The sequence below is a fragment of the Podarcis erhardii genome (genome assembly GCF_964252035.2).
Source record: "Podarcis erhardii genome assembly, chromosome: 15".
Classification (NCBI taxonomy): Eukaryota; Metazoa; Chordata; class Lepidosauria; order Squamata; family Lacertidae; genus Podarcis; species Podarcis erhardii.
Window position 1 is genome coordinate 15828477 of NC_138505.1, and position 16530 is coordinate 15845006.

The 16530-nt window shown below is 50.2% G+C and overlaps 1 protein-coding gene across 3 annotated transcripts in view; it reads right to left on the reverse strand.

The window, feature by feature from the left end:
- The window catches only part of CDC42BPG (CDC42 binding protein kinase gamma), a 53273-nt gene that overhangs the window by 31837 nt on the left and 4906 nt on the right, over positions 1 to 16530 (reverse strand). For all 3 annotated transcript variants that reach the window (XM_081842411.1, XM_081842410.1, XM_081842409.1), the window contains exons 2-6: positions 2518 to 2609; positions 1828 to 1911; positions 1548 to 1643; positions 904 to 1052; positions 22 to 115 (exon numbers count right to left, since the gene is read on the reverse strand). In XM_081842411.1, coding sequence (XP_081698537.1) covers positions 22 to 115; positions 904 to 1052; positions 1548 to 1643; positions 1828 to 1911; positions 2518 to 2609 — 515 coding nt within the window. The remainder of the gene's footprint in view (positions 1 to 21; positions 116 to 903; positions 1053 to 1547; positions 1644 to 1827; positions 1912 to 2517; positions 2610 to 16530) is intronic.

The window sequence follows — 16530 nt, forward strand, 5'->3', positions numbered from 1 at the left end:
GCCCCCCCCCCCAACACTCACCATGCCATCTGAATGCAGGCGCAGGCAGGAGCCAAAGTCGGCCAGGCGAATGTGCCCGTTGGTGTCAATGAGGATGTTGTCCGGCTTGATGTCCCTGCATGCAGAGGGGGGAGCCACAGTGGTGAGCAAGAGCGCTGGGGGTCAGTGGCCAGAAGGGGCGGGGCCTGAAACGGGCTCATTGAGGGTCTGGGGGCCAGGAGGGACCCCAAGAGCCCCACTTCTGTCTTCCAGAGGAAGGAGAGTCTGGCAGGCTGGGATGAAAGCCATGGTTGGATTAACCATTAAGCAAAATAAGCATGTGCTTAGGGCATCAAGGGAAGAAATTTTTCCATTACAGGAATTTTAACGTTGATAGTCACAAATAGCTCAGCTAGGTGTTCATTTTCTCACTTGGAAGATTATTAAAAGTCCCAACAAAACAACTGCAACAAGGAAGGCTGGAGGCCTTGTCTCAACTAAGCATACAAGAAGATGTGTGACATAAGATTAGTTTGAGGATCTGATCAAAGATTTTGCAATTAGAAAAAGGATAAAAAATCTCAAATATAAGTAAAGTGGAAGTACACAAAAATAAACATCATTTTCCACCTTACTGCAGGTTTTGTTTCATTTCAAAAAATAAAATCTTATGATTGTATATATTTTGAATTAGATATATATGGGGCCACCAAAATATTTTAAGTGCTTAAGGCCTCTAAAGATCTGAATCCGGACACAGATAAATGGGAGAGAAGAGGAAACTCTGCCTGCATTCCAATATCTTCTACTTCCACTTGGGGTTAGTAGGGAGACCAGATGCCACTCTTCCCCATTTTGGGAGTGAGGAAACTGAGGCAGGAGGGCGTTTACCTGCCAGTTCCAGAGCCAGGCAGGCAAACTTACCTGTGGACATATTGGAGCTGGTGGAGGGAGTGGATGGCCAGGACCATCTCAGCCAGGTAGAAGCAAGCCATGTCCTCAGGCAGGCGGTCCTCAAACTTGCTGAGGAGGGTGAGGAGGTCCCCTCCTGCGTAGTAATCCATCACTAGGTACTGCGGAAAGGAGGAGTGAATTACAGAAGAACGGTGGGCTGGGGGGTAGGGCTCAGCAGGGCTCACACAACAACTGACTCTCTGCTGCCTGCAAATGAGGAAGGTCCTGGGTTCAAATCTCTGCCATCTCCAGTTTACCAGAGCGGAGGGCTGGGGAAAATCTCCGAAACAAAGGTTAGATGGCCACCTGCCAGGGACTCTTCAGTTTAGTTGTGATTCTTGCATTGCAGGGGGCTGGGCTGGATGACCTTTGGGGGTACCCTCTGCTATAATTCCAAGACCTGAGAGCAGTGTTTGCCAACCTGGTGCCCCTCCAGATGTTTTGGGAAGCCCCAGCCAGCCAGGGCCAATAATCAGGGGCAATGACCCTTGCAGCCCAAAACACCTTGAGGTCACCAAGTTGAGGAAGATGGGATGATGCCTTCCGATAGAAAAATCTCCCCCCTTTCCATTTCTCTCAGAGCCCCCAGCACTGTGTTGTGCGATGAGGCTCACCAGGTAGTGATCGTCCTGGAAGGCAAAGTGCAAGGTGGTGATCCATTGCCTGTCCCCGCGGACCAGCACATCTCTCTCCTCCCGGAAGCAAGCCGTCTGCAGGGAGGAAAAGGCAGAGAGAAAGGAGCTAAGATCCAAAGGGAACTCATTTTATTTTTCGTTTCTGGCTCCCCACCCTTGTGCTAAATGGACCCGACCCCCCCCCCAAGGCTCTGTACTCATCAGCCTTGAAAGATGCTTCTCCAACAGGGCCTGGCACATGACGGGGGGGGGCGCATACCTCTGCTCTCTTCAGCATTTCCCATTTGTGCAGAATCTTCATGGCATAAACCTCCTCCGTCTGTTTCATTCTCACAACCGCCACCTGGTACAGAGGGAGGGGGGGACACTTAGACCACCACCCATTTTCTCCCCAGCCTACTCTGGTGGCAGACTTTGGGTCATCATTACAGCACAGCCGATTGTCCATGACTGAGTACACTGTTTTAAAAAGTGACCATCGTGCTTTCTGGTGCAAAAACCTCTGGCCCATCTTTGCCAGTGTGACTGGGCAATAGCCAGTAAGATTAGATTGGACCTTAGGCTCAGAAATATCCCTCTGCCTCCCCCAGACCCTGTGGGGTGGGGCTGAGGGTCTCATAACGCCTGGGATTTTGGAAAAAGGATGCCTTCCTTTGCAGATCAATTCAGAACCTGCCCTTTCTGAACTTAAAAGAACGAAGGGCCACCATCCCAGGTATTCGCCCATAAGGAATATGCCCATGGGACTTACACCTGCGTAAACTTAAAAAGAATTCTCCTGGATCAAATTTATTCCAGCAAAAGCTTCAGAGAGGGAAGGGGAGGGTGCGGTCTCATCCTTCAAAATTCTGTAGTGGGGAGTGGGGGCAGCCCTGGTCCAAATGCCCATCCTCGCAAGACAGGTGTTTTTATGTCCCCCTCAAAGACAGCGCCCCCCACTGGCACTTACCTCGCCAAAAGCCCCTCGTCCGATCACCTTCAGGATCTCAAAGTCATCCCTTCGCAAGCGCAGCTGCTTGGCCTTGGTGGCGAAAGGGGAGGCTGGAAGAAGAATAAGAGACAGTAAGGCCCCCCCTGGTTTTACTGGGCTATCCATTGGCCGTAATTAAAGAAGGAAAAGATGAGTACATGAAGACTCTCTCCAAAACTGCCCCTCATGTACACTGGCACTGCTCCACATAATACCAGCCTGTTCACATTTGTAAGGACTCCGTTAGTGGGGCAGTACCTAAACTTCAGGGACGCGGGTGGCGCTGTGGGTTAAACCACAGAGCCTAGGACTTGCCGATCAGAAGGGGAGAAGCGGCTTAGTCATGCTGTACGCTGGCTCCCTCGGCCAATAAAGTGAGATGAGCGCCGCAACCCCAGAGTCAGCCACGACAGGGGTCCCTTTACCCTTTACCTTTTTACCTAAACTTTGGAACTCCCTGCCTATTGATATCTCTGTACAGTACTCTTTTCAGCATCTTCTAAAAACATTTTCATTTGGAGAAGCCCACCCAGCTGTTTAGCTGATTCGAGTTTTAGTCTATTGTTATTTTAGCTTTTTGAAAGTCTTATATTCTTGTTGTTCATTTTTCTTATTGACAATTTCATTGTTTTCTCTCTTTTGTAAACCACATTTTTTAAAAAAATAATCAAGTGGTGTATACATTTTATGGGACCCTAAACAGAGCCTTTCATTGTTAAAAAAAAAAAAAAATCCACACACATTTCCTGCTCATCCTATAGCCTCTGAGCACCTGCCCTTGGTTTCTCGGACCCAAATCTCTTCCTCCGCACAATCACTGCAATACTGTAGCTGGGACAGGTCAGTGATATATGAGCAATTCGGAAGTGAAATGCTTTGCAAATTCTGGAATTTTGATTTCCCCTTACAAAGCTGCAGAGCTTTCACGCTTAGCTAAAATTCAGCAAAGCTGTTGGATTCAGGAAGCAGGAGATGACTCGCTCTAGTTGTCAATTCTAAACCTCCAGTTCGTACAGCCATCCTCTTGCAAAGCTTATCCTAAGCTGCAGGCACCAGTCTGGTTTATGTGCAACCCAAAGTGACGCCAGCAAAAGCTTTTATTTCTATTTTTATTTTTGTCTATTTATCTTGCTCTTCAGCCAGAAACAGCGCCCAGAGTAGTAGCAATGGTAATAAGGTGGTCCTTGCCCTCCCACTAGGGTCCCTCGTGATGTCTATAACGTCATTTTTTGTATCCAGCAGTTCAAAAACTGCACAAGAGCATGGCAGGGGGAGGTTCATGACAACCCTGGCATGTAGCCCCACTGTTGTGATCACAAGCTGCAGTTCCAACGAAGCCATGCCGGAGATCTCTAAACACAAGTCAAAGGAAGCCAACTGACTCTGAAGCGACTTTTCGGATGACACCATCCATCAAAGAATTAAGCATGCAGAAAATATTTTGTGTATTTTACAGTTGAGAAACAAGAGACAGGTGTCTTGATCAGTGTGTGGATGCTATTTATTTAGTTATATTCTCAAAGCAAACAGCCTTGACAAAGCGGATTATAATACAGCTAAGCTGGTGCAAAACAATGTAATTCAATTACAAAAAACAACAACGGAACAATTTCCTGAGTCTTTGCAGTTGCGCAACTAAGGGGTGGAGCGTTTTTTTTGGGGGGGGTATGTTATTGGACTACAGATCTCATCATCCCTGACCACTGGCCCTGCTGTCTGAGGCTGATGGGAGTTCATAAAGACCTGGGAGAACGCAGGTGACCCATCCCTGAAGTATGGGGCGGGGGCAAGTGGGTTCCTGAACCACAGCAACAAAATATGGAATGGATCATTTCTGAGATTGCGTGGCAGAGCTGGCCAGGATAGTGTGACCAACCCACAGCAGCAGCAGGAAGCCTGTGATGTCATTGGCCTCCAACTCCCATCATCCCCTGCCAATGGTCAGGGATAATGGGAGCTTGAGTCCAACAAGCACTGAAAGGTGCACACATTTCTCATCCCATCCCATTAACAGTCCCTTCAAGTGTCCCTATTTTCCAGGGACATTCCCAAATTTACAGAAGCCATCCCGGTTTCTAGTCCAGGATCATGTTCTCATAGTGGCCAATCAGATGTCCCAATGAGAAACCTGCAAGCAAGATCTGAGCACAAGCGCCCTCTTGGTGGGAAGGTATGAGCCAGACGCTGGATTTCCGTCTTTTGCTGCGCAAGGAACAGGAGGCAGCTGGGGTCCATCACCCCCTTCAGGGCCTTTAAAGCAGGCCACAATCCCAGCATGCTGATTCGCACACCTCCTTGTCTAACCCAGGCATGGCCAAACTTGGCCCGCCAGCTGTTTTGGGACTACAATTCCCATCATCCCTGACCACTGGTTCTTTTAGCTAGGGATGATGGGAGTTGTAGTCCCAAAACAGCTGGAGGGCCAAGTTTGGCCATGCCTGCTCTAACCACTAGGTATCACTCCTACCAAAGCTGAAGCCCTGCTCATCACACTTTTTCCCTGTTAGGAACACTCCGAGAGAGGCTGCTAAGCTCTGCCTGTGGCGTGAAAAGCCGCTGTGATCCAACTTGCTCACCTGCCCCTTTCGGTGCCCGGGGTGGGGCCCTATGCCTGCATGCCCCATCATGCCACCCTTGGCAGCCTTGTGCACGCAGTGGCACCTGTCTCTTCCTGTATGGGCCGCCGAGGCATCTCTGAGAAGGAAGGAGTCAGAGCGACTAGCTGGGAGAAGGAGCGTCGGAGCAGGGCTGGAGCACCGCCAGCCTCCTGCGCTCCAAGCATGAAATGCAGGGTCAGGCCCAGATCTGGAGCCTCAGCTTTGGGACAGGGTGGGGAAGCAATTCTCCCTTTAAACAGAACAAGTATTGCTGCAGAGCGAAGACAGCAAAACCGGGGGTCCAGGGGTTCGGTTTGGAGACTCTCTTTCCCCTCCCAAGAACAAATTATCCAGAACAAGCCGATTCATGGAAGGCTCTAAAACCCCTGTACATTGCAACAACCAACTGGTCTTGGTACAGAATTTGCACACCCAACCATTCAGTGAAGGAGAAGTCACACTGGAACACACTAAACCACCTTCCCCATTATACTGCTTCCGTCAGACGTGCACAGCAGGCATTATAGAAACTTCTGTCGCCTACAGGACACAAATCCTGCTTGTGGGTTTCCCATCATGGGCATGTTTGGCCGCTGTAAGAACAGGAGGCTGGACTGGATTGTGGCCTGATCCTGTGGCCTGATCCAGCAGGCTCTTCTCTTATGTACAGCAGGGGTGAGGAGCCTCTAAATTTCCAGATATTGTTGAACTCCCATCTCCCTTGACAATTGCCTTGGCGGGCTGCGGCTGATGGGAACTGGGAGTCCAGCAACATCTAGCGAGCCACAGGCCCACCTCGTCCCCCAGGCGACCAGGTCTCTTGGCAGGACGACATTAAGCAGGAGACTACTTAAGAGCTGATGAATTGCCCAAGCCTTGAGGTGCATGATTAACAGAAAAACCTCCCCTTCCCTCCAGCACCTAACTTGTAGAAAACAGGAGATGTGCTCGGGCTAGGTGAACATTGGACTTTTGGCCCCTTATTCCAGAGATATGGGGGAAAGTTGGGGTGATCTTAATGGCGGGAATGCACTCTGCTCAACCTCAGAGGCACTGTTTTTCAGCTGTCATTTGGCGATGCGGGAAGCTAAACCCCGGTCCCGAAAGCAGGCAAGTTTGCTGGCCAAAATAAGCCCAGCACACTCCTTTTCCCGTACATAAAATTAATCAAGCTGTACAATCTGCCTCAGGCTTGGAACAGGTGGAAAGTGACAGGCGCTGCCAATTTCATTAAGGGATCTCTTTCTCTCTGTCTCTCAAAAGCAACAACAATTGCAGGGGTTTGTTGGGTGAGAAGAAAACCTAAGGAGAGGCTGCTGGGTCAGGCCAGGCTCCTGTTCTCACAGGGGCCAACTAGATGCCCCAGTGGGAAACTTCCAAGCAGGATTCAAGCACAAGAGCCCTCTCCTCTCCTGTAGTTTTTAGTAACTGGTCTTCAGAAGAGACAGAGTATAGCCATTGTGGCTAGAAGTCAGTGATAGCCTTTTCCTCCTGCAGGGATTTTGCCTCATCCTTTTTTAAAGCCACCCAGGTTGGTGGCCAGCACTGCCTCCAGTGGCAGTGAGTTCCGTAGTTTAATAATAATAATAATAATAATAATAATAATAATAATAATAATAGTAATAATAATAATATATTTATACCCCACCCTCCCTGGCCAGGGGTGGCTAACACCAATAAAATCACAGTAAAAACATAATTGGGGAGGACACCCCAATTTAAAATACAGGTTAAAAAACAAATTAAAATGCAGCCTCATTTTAAAAGTAGCCGATAGATCAAGACCATAAAGGGAGGGCAACATAAGAGTCAGACTGAGTCCAAACCAAAGGCCAGGCGGAACAGCTCTGTCTTGCAGGCCCTGCGGAAAGATGTCATGTCCCACAGGGCCCTAGTCTCTTGTGACAGAGCATTCCACCAAGTCGGGGCCAGTACTGAAAAGGCCCTGGCCCTAGTTGAGACCAATCTAACCACTTTGCGACCTGGGATCTCCAAAATGTTGTCATTTGTGGACCTTAAGGTCCTCTGTGGGGCATACCAGGAGAGGCAGTCCCGTAGGTATGTGGGTCCTAGGCTGCATAGGGCTTTAAAGGTCAAACCCAGCACCTTAAACCTGTCCCTGTACTCCTCCGGGAGCCAGTGCAGTTGGTAAAGCACTGGATGAATGTGATCCCGCAGCAAGGACCCCGTAAGGAGCCTTGCTGCGGCATTCTGCACCCGCTGGAGTCTCTGGGTCAGCTTCAAGGGCAGCCCCACTGCAAGAAGAAGTACTTCCATTCACCCGTCCTGAATCTTCAAACATCTGGCTTCACAGGACGTCCACAAGTTCTAGTGTTAGGAGAAAGGGAGGAAAAGTCTTCGTTCATTTTCTCCACGCAATGCATCGTTTTCTAAATTTCTGTCATCTCGCCTCTCACTCATCTTTTCTCTAAACTAAAACGCTGCAACCTTTCCTCATAGGGGAGCCACTCCAAGTGTCTTATCATTTTGGTTGCCCTTTCCTGAATCTTTTCAAATTCTACAATAACTGGAAACTCTGCACTCCCAAGGCCCACTCATATGCTGTAGGGACAGGGAAGAGAGGTGGGCAGGTGGGCAGCAGCAAGCTTGGAGCACAAGCGTCTCAAACACAGGCAGGCAGCTCTCCCCAATCCTTGACAGGAAAATGCCCACTGGGCAAGCACCATACCCAAAGATGCTGCTTGCATGCAGAATTTCTGGATTTGCTGAGCCTGGCTCCCTGGCTGCACCCTGTGGAGGAGAGACCCAGGAGTCCTGGCTCTCATCCAGGCCTGTAGCTTTCCAGCTGCAGTTGGAGCAGCCAGCATGGCTGATGAGGCTTGTAGCATAACGATGTCTGGTTCCTCAGCCCTAACCACTAGCTCTCCTTTTTGGAGAGGCATGCACAGAGGAAGGTGGAAGCCCAGCTCCAATTAACTCAGGATGCATCTGAATTCTACCAGCTGCTGGGAATCTCCAGTGGGGATGTCCCATGGGGCCATCTCTGTGTGCACAGGATACTAGGCTAGATGGGAGCCCTTTGGTCTGATCCAGCAGGGCTGATGTTAAGCTCTTAAGCTTTTATGTGAATTATGTTGCTTTTGTTGTTGTTGGCCGCTCTGAGCCCGGCTTCGGCTGGGGAGGGCGGGATATAAATAAATTATTATTATTATTATTATTATTATTATTATTATTATTATTATTTTATTATTATTATTATTAAGTCTTTAGTTGTGATGCATTGCAGAAGGCTGGACTGGATGGCCTTTGGGTGCCCTTCCAACTCTACAATTCTAAGATTCCGTAAGTTTGGACAAGGTCTGGCAGTCAGCGTTTTCCCTGGGGAATGGGAATTGTGTGTTTGTGTCGTTTTCAGGGGGTTGAAGTTCTCTGTCCTTGGTGAACCTGAACTGGCACGATATGTTAAAAATGCATTAAAAATCATACCCTCGTTTCAATTCAACCTGTTTTAATTAAATCCCCTTCTCGCGAGCAGCCTGGAGAATTTCGTTACAGGGTGGCCCGTTGAGAAGACTGCAGATAAATCACAGTAAATGTACTTAAAACACCTTGAGATCCTTCTCGTTCTCTGTTTGTAATTTGGCACAACTTCACTAACGAGCTTCTTCCCTCTAATGAATTTTGCCTCCAGTGGCACCTGGCGCATCCAGTCATTCTGGTCCTTCTGCTGATCGCCTTTATTAGCCCTGTCACATGATCTGGTGGAGGAAAGCTGGCTTCTTCCAGAACATAAATTTATTATCAGAAGAGATGAGGCTGTGCAGAACTGAGTTGCAGTTGTGAAAGTAGCTGGAGAGGAATTCCTACTTCATTTGTTTCAGGAAACACAGCACCAATGTTGGGTTGAAATGATTCTACCCGCCAACTGGAAAATGACAACACAGGAGGTTGAACTAGATCAGGGTTTCCCCAGCTTGGGTCTCCAGCTGTTTTTGGACTACAATTCCCATCATTCCTGACCACTTGGCCTGCCAGCTGGGGATGATGGGAGTTGTAGTCAAAAAACAGCTGGAGACCCAAGTTGGGGAAAACCTGGTCCAGATGAGCCTTTGATTCTATCTCTGTGGATGTCAGCTGACCTCTCAAGAGAATCATGTGGGCAAGGGCATGCAGTGTACAGTTTCGGCCACTTTGCCGCAAAAAGGATCCTGTGGTATGGGTAAAGATTAAAGAAAGGGCAACCAAAATGATTAAGTGGGAGAAGCAACTCCCCTATGAAAAACAGTGTTTGGGACTTTTTAGTTTGGAGAAAAGGTGAGTCAGAGGTGAGATGATAAAAGGATGCATGGCTCGGAGAAAGTGTATGTTGTTGTTTAGTCGTTTAGTCGTGTCCGACTCTTCGTGACCCCCTGGACCAGAGCACACCAGGCACTTCTGTCTTCCACTGCCTCCCGCAGTTTGGTCAGACTCATGCTGGTAGCTTCGAGAACACTGTCCAACCATCTCGTCCTGTGTCGTCCCCTTCTCCTTGTGCCCTCCATCTTTCCCAACATCAGGGTCTTTTCCAGGGAGTCTTCTCTTCTCATGAGGTGGCCAAAGTATTGGAGCCTCAGCTTCAGGATCTGTCCTTCCAGTGAGCACTCAGGGCTGATTTCCTTCAGAATGGAGAGGTTTGATCTTCTTACCGTCCATGGGACTCTCAAGAGTCTCCTCCAGCACCATAATTCAAAAGCATAGAGAAACTCATTGATTCCTCTCTTAGGAGACTAGAGCCCATGAATATCCAACAAAGAGGAATGTTGGAAGATATAGGGCTTTAAAAGAGGGTTGGACATGGAGGAGAGGGGTTTGCTATGGTGAAAGGCCATGATGGCTCTGCTGAGTCGAGGCAGCAGTGCTTCTGAATGTTTGAACATCAGGAGGGGAGAAGAGGGCTCTTGTGCTTGAATCCTGCTTGCCGGCTTCCCCGCAGGCGTCTGGTTGGCCGCTGAGCTTAGATGGGCCACTGGCCTGATCCTGCAGACCTCTCCTTATGAATCCACAGCCTCTGATAGAGAGCAGGGGGTGTAGAGAGCTGGTGCCTTGGCAAGGCAAGGAGGTGTGGCGATGGTGGCAACGGCAGCAGAAGCAGCAGCTGCCTGCCCTCTTTTGGCCCAGAGGAGAGGGCCTCCTTCGCAAATTCTTCCGCTGGTGTTCCTCTGCTCCCAAAGAGTTTCCAGTCTTAGTTCCTCAGTGGAAAACCAGGCGCTGGCCTAGGCACGCCCAGAGGAACCAGCGGGACCGCATTCCTCGCAAGGCGAGCAGGGTGGGGACAAGAGCCAGGTCTGAACCCCACACGCCAGAGAGGAGAGGAGAGGCAGCCCCTTCCCATGGGTCACTGCCCCATTTGCCTGCTCCCAGGCCAAGCTGCCTGCTTCCCCCCCCCCACCACCACCACCCCCAAGAAAGGGGACAGCAGATGCTGGGACATCCCAGGAGAGCCTTGCCACAAGGTGGCTCCCCTTTCATAAAAGATAATTTGTCAGAAAATGCAGGATCCCACCCTGTCAGGAGGAGCGTGCCTAGTGGATGAAGGGCTATCGCTCGAGAGCAGAACATTTGCTTCACATGCGGAGAGGTCCCAGGTTCTTTCCCTTAATAAGAGGGGCAGGTAGCGGCAGGTGAGGGGAAAGATCCTCTCTCTGCCTGAGACAACCCTGGGCAGGAGGGGGGGAGCCATAGCCAGTCAGATATGAAGATGGGGAGCTTGAGGACCTGGTATAAGGCAGCTTGCTAGTTGGACTCATGGCAAAACTCAGATACAAGGTTCAATACCTGACAGCTCCAAGGTGGGCTGGGAAGGAAACTCGCCTGAAACCCCTGAGAGTTGCTGCCGGCCAGTGTGCAAGAAAACACTGAAAAGAAAAGCGGTTCAAGCCTTATCACAGAGGAGGGAGGGAAGTGCTTAGTGGAATTTCAAGAGCCAGAAGGGGTTGATGAGCATGTCTGCAAGCATTCGTGTGTGTGTGTGTGGCTGATGCCTCTTCATTCTCACCCGCAAATAGTGGAAATAGACCAGCTTGTGCCAAAGAGACCAACAGCTGACCCAGGCCATGCGAACCACCCTTTCCCGGTGCAGAATGTGGATTATTTCAGTGCAGAGAATGTGAACATGCGCACACCCACCCTCAGGCATGTGCACCCTTCATGCACAAGGAGGCGGGGGTGGGGGGAGAGGCTTCTGTGGGGCCTTGGCTAGGTGTGCTGCTGCTGCTGCTGCTACCTTAAAAAGCCTCCCGTCTGAAATAAGAAAAACAGCCCTCCTGAAGACTGACAGACAGGTTGGAATCCAAAACCTACCTACCAGGTTGCCAGACCTGGCCAGGTTGCCCTGACGACAGGAGCAACAAACAGTTCTGGTATTCCTCCTGCCCCCCCCCCCCAGATGATGCATCACCCTCTATCATGAGCCAGTCCAGGCAGCGGCAGCAGCAGCTCCCTATCAGGTGGAGAGGGGAAATGCCACTGGTTTTTACACCCACTCAGGGAGTATTGGTGGGGCAGGAAGGAGATCCCAAGGGAGGGGCAGGCAGGCAGCTCTGTGGATAGACAGCCCAGGTCGCAGAGATACTGGCTTGTTCCAGCCATGCAGTGCACAAGCAGCTCCCCCCCCCCAAGAGGCTGAGCTAGGAAGGGAGCAGGCTGTCACTTCAGGAAGTCTCTGCAGACCCCAGGAAGGAGTTGGAGCACCAGCTCTGCATGCAGAAGGGCTGGGGAAGACCCCTGCAGAACCCCAGAGAGCCAGTGCACCTGGAGCAGCGCTTGGACTTGCTAGAAGGTGGCTTTCTGCATTTTGTTAAAATCTGCCCTTTATTCAAACTCCATGAGGACTAACAGCTTGCTCAACTTTATGGGGAAGGAGCAGAGTGTATGCTTTGCAAGCAAAAGGGCCCAGGGCTCAGTCTTTGGCGTTTCCAAGGAGGATTGGGCCAAGACCCCCCGAGAACTGCTGCCGCCACCAGTCAGTGTAGGCAACACTGAACTAGATGGGAGGGTCAAGGGTCTGGCACCTTCCTTGGTTTCTGCACCAAGTCCTCAGGCAACCCCTCTGCTCCTTCCATCCACCTCAGGAATGGATGCACATCCGTTGCCAAACAGCCACCACCGTCACCGAGGGAGCACACTTTGGGTCCCAGATTAAAAATATCTATGCTGCAAGATCAAGGACACACCCACCCAGCACCCAGACTTGAAGAACAGGTCCTGTCTGGTTGCAGAGTGCAATTCACGTGGTAAGAAGGAGCCACAGGGGGAAAGGGGTTGGGTGGCGAGAGTTACATCACATCTTGCTCAGAAGGAACGCTCAAGTGGTTATCCTGGCAGGAGATGGATCCATGCAGGCAAAGAGGAGGGAGGCCCCTGTGCAGGGTGGGGGCTGCGGCCCCGGTTATTAAGATAGGGGAAGACCAAGGTGGTGGTGGCGATATTGGTGGTTGGGTTTATTCCTTGCCTTTGAGTTAAATCATGCTATGGGCAGGAAGCCACAGGAACCTCCTCTGCTATGAGAGCTGCTAAGTTCATTCTAATGGGGCAAATTCAACACGGTGCCGAAACACCTCTCTGGCCTTCCTGCTTGGCAGAAGAGCCTAAGAAGACCCCTGCTGGATCAGGCCCATGGCCCAACTAGTCCAGCATCCTGTTCTCACAGCGGCCAACCAGACGCCTGTGGGTTACTCACAAGCAGGACCCAAGCACAAGAGCCCTCTCTCCTCCTGTGGGTTCTCCAGCAAATGGTCTTCAAAAGCATTGCTGTCTCCAGCTGTGGAGCAGCCATTGATAGCAATCTCCTGCATGAATTTGTCCAATTCTCTTTTAAAGCCATCTAGCTTGGTGGCCATCGCTGCCTCCAGTGGGAGGGAGTTCCATTGTTTTAACTACGTGCTGCGTGGAAAAGCACTTTCTTGGGCCTGTCCTAAATCTTCCAACATTCAGCTTCCCTGGAGGTCCATGTGTTTCTACTGCTGTCTGAGAGAGACAGTTCCCAAGGCTTCATTTCTTGCCACCGGAACATTTCATTTCCCCTCCTACTACCCAAAAAGCCCAAGTGTGAAGTTTTCCTCTCTTCCTGCCTGCCTGCAAGGAAGCTCCCCTCCTTGTCAACATCCTGAGGCTGCCAGTTCCCCCTCTGAACAGCTGCAGCATTGAGGAGCAGTTCCACGACCAACCGGACAGCAGCGAAAGCCCATTTCAGAGGGGAGTGGAGATGCAGGAAGGCAAGGGAGAGCTGGCTTTTAAAGATGATCACAATGGCTTGTTGCAGACGTTTTGGAGTGCTCTCAGGTCACCGGCCTCCCCCTGCACCAAAAGCTCTCAGAATGAGAACAGAAGAGCCCTGCTGGATCGGGGAAATGGCTCTCTTAGTCCTGTTCTCACAGGGGCCAACCGGGAAACCTACAAGCAAGACCCCAGCACAAGAGCCCCCCCTCCCCCTCCAGTGGTTTCCAGCTACAGTGGTACCTCTGGTTGCGAACGGGATCTGTTCCGGAGCCCCGTTCACAACCTGAAAGGAATGCAGCGTATACACGGATCGCAATTTGCCGCGTCTGCACATGCGTGAGCGGCGAAACCCAGAAGTAACCCTTTCCAGTACTTCCGGGTCGCCGCAGGACGCAACCTGAAAGGACGTATCCCGCAGCGTTCGCAACATGAGGTATGACTGTACTCGTATTCAGAAGCATGGCTGCCTCCATCTGTGGAGGCAGAGCAGAGCCATCATGGCCAGTCGACATCAATAGCCCTCTCTCCTCCATGAATTTGTCCAATTCTCTTTTAAAACCATCTAGGTTTGAGGCCTTCACTGTTTCTTGCGGGAGTGAGTTCCATTGTTTAACTGTGCACGGCCTGAAAAAGATCTTTTATCTGTCCTGGGTCTAACAATGTTCAGCTACTAGCTCTAGTGTTCTGAGAGAGGGAGAGAAAAAACTTCTCTCTGTCCGTTTTCTCCATGCCACACACAGTTCTGTATACTTCAGTTATGTCACCCATTACTTGCCTGTTTCCTAAGCTGAAAAGTCCCAAATGCTGCAACCTCTCCATTCCCTAAACATACTGAGGTCAGGAACAAGGCGCCGAGAAAAAGGCAGTGTCCCCACCACCACCACCTTGACCTACACATCCCCACTGCTTGCAGAATCAGCCTCAATATAACAGTTGTTATTAGTACAGGAGTGGGGAACCTGTGCCCCCCCGATGCTGCCGAACTAGTACCCCCATCAGCATCCCTGACCATTGGCAAAGTTGGGAGTTGTGACAATGTCAAGGGGGGTACAGAGTGGCTTCAATCGGGGAAGCTGGAAAAACAGCCTTCAGATTTTACATCGTCAACCTGCTGGTTCCTTCCTCTCTTGACAACGAAGGGAGGAGTTTAGGGATATTTAAAAAATAATAATTTTATAAGTTGTGTGTCCTTGTTTCTCAGTTTGATCCATTTACATGGTTTTGTGGTATTTTATGCATTGTGACTTGCCGTTATTTTCATTGCTTATAGTTTAGTCATTCTTTATTGTACTTGTTACGTGTAAACTGTTTAATTATTGTTTTCTGATATTTAATTTTACTGTTTACTGTTATACTCTAATGGATTATTGAAGATTGCTTTATTCAGTGTAAGTTGTTTATTTTAAAGTTATGGTTTTATCATGCAGGGCATTTTTTTTCTTGAAAAAGAGGTGCCGGAACTTGTTGACCTTTTTTTAGGGGGAGTACCCAGCCAAAGATAGCCCCTAAAAAAGCTTCTCTTCTTATGCCCTTGCACCAATCGCCTCATGTATAGAAAGGCGGTGTACAAATTAAAAGTGAACTGAAATGAAATGAAGATGAGTGAGAGAAGTGGTCATTGTGGCTGTTGGCTCGCAGAAAGTCTTGGGTTCAATCTCTGATGGCATCTGCAAAGAGGAGTCTTGCCTGGTCCCGGCAGAGACCCTAAAGAGCTGTAAACTGCTCAGTGTTCCTGGACCCAGTTCCTAGTCTAACACTCTCACCGCTAACACCACACTGATGCTCATATAATTACTAGCAGGCTTAGAAAATCTGCCTCATAGCCAGCCAAACTACTGTCCCATTTAGCCCACCCTTGCCTGCTCTGACTGGGCCTCAAGCAGGGATTGAACCCGGAGCCTTCTGACACCTGGCAGGTGCTCTGTCATCTGTGGGCTACAGACCTTCCCACAATTCTCTGGGACTGGCTAGTTGCAAAAAGGCAGAAGAGGGAAGCACGCTTTCTCAGGTGAGATGCATACCCCTCAACTGTCCCATTTAAAGCGGGAAATCCCAGAATCCAATCCCGGCTTCTGTTTGGACCCCAGAATTTCCCATTTGTTGGTCCAAAAGTGCCAGACCAAAAGACACTCACTCTGGTGCAAGTCAGCAGGGTTGTGTCGTTTGTTGGTCTCGCAGGACAAAAAAACCCCAAGCGGCTTCAGTTTCACGCTCTCGTGAGAGCTTGAAACCAAAAATAGAGCATCCCGATTTAGGTGCCGAAAATGTTGGAGGGTATGGATATGCATTTGTGGAGAATGGCTTCAAGCTGTTTGGAGGAAGCTTCATACAGGGCCGGCGCTATCATTGGGCAGAAGGAGGCAACAGAGGGCAGCATCAGCATCGCACAGCCCTTCCGCCTGAGCATCCTCTCCACCCCTGGCCATTACCCCTGTGTTGCAGGATACAGCTCACATGCCACATGGCCTGCCCTGAGCCCACCTCAGACAGCCTGCCGTTCCAGGTGCAACTGAGGAGACTATGCCATTCGTCAGGCAGCAAAAGGACTTGGGCTGGCCCTGATCAGACAGTCCAATGGGCCTCTTTGTCTTGAACTGCCTTCTTCTACGGAGTTCAGCAAGTAACAATCTGGACAGCCTTTGCGCACATCCTTTCAGAGTGAGAAAGAAGGTGGAACAGACGCCCGTGTAAGGACTGAGGCCGCCTGAAGCCAGACCGCTCTGCTGCCAGCAGTTTTCCTTATGGTTTGCAATTGCCAGAGCGGTCCTGAGGGATTTTGCTGCCTGGAGGAAGGCAAGATGGTGCCCCCACTCTTCTAAATCCACACACACACGAAGCAATGGGACTGGGAGACAAACTTTACTTCCATGCCGGCAATGGGTTTGTGTCCTCTGTCACACCTGAGGACAACCAGCAATTTTAGGCACTCCAGGACAGGCCACGAGGGCACTCCCACCCAGCACTGTCCTCAGAGAAAGGAATGCCTCTGGGGAACAGGGAAACATGCCTTACATTGTCTAATGATAGGGCCGGGCCAGCGAACAGCTCATAGAAGACTTCAAAGTCATGCAGATATTTACAAGCTGCATTTCTGAATATTGCAAGGTCCAGATAAGCAGCCTTGCTTGCTCTGAGGGACTCCTACGGGGCTGACTAAGACTCAGATGTGACCATGGAC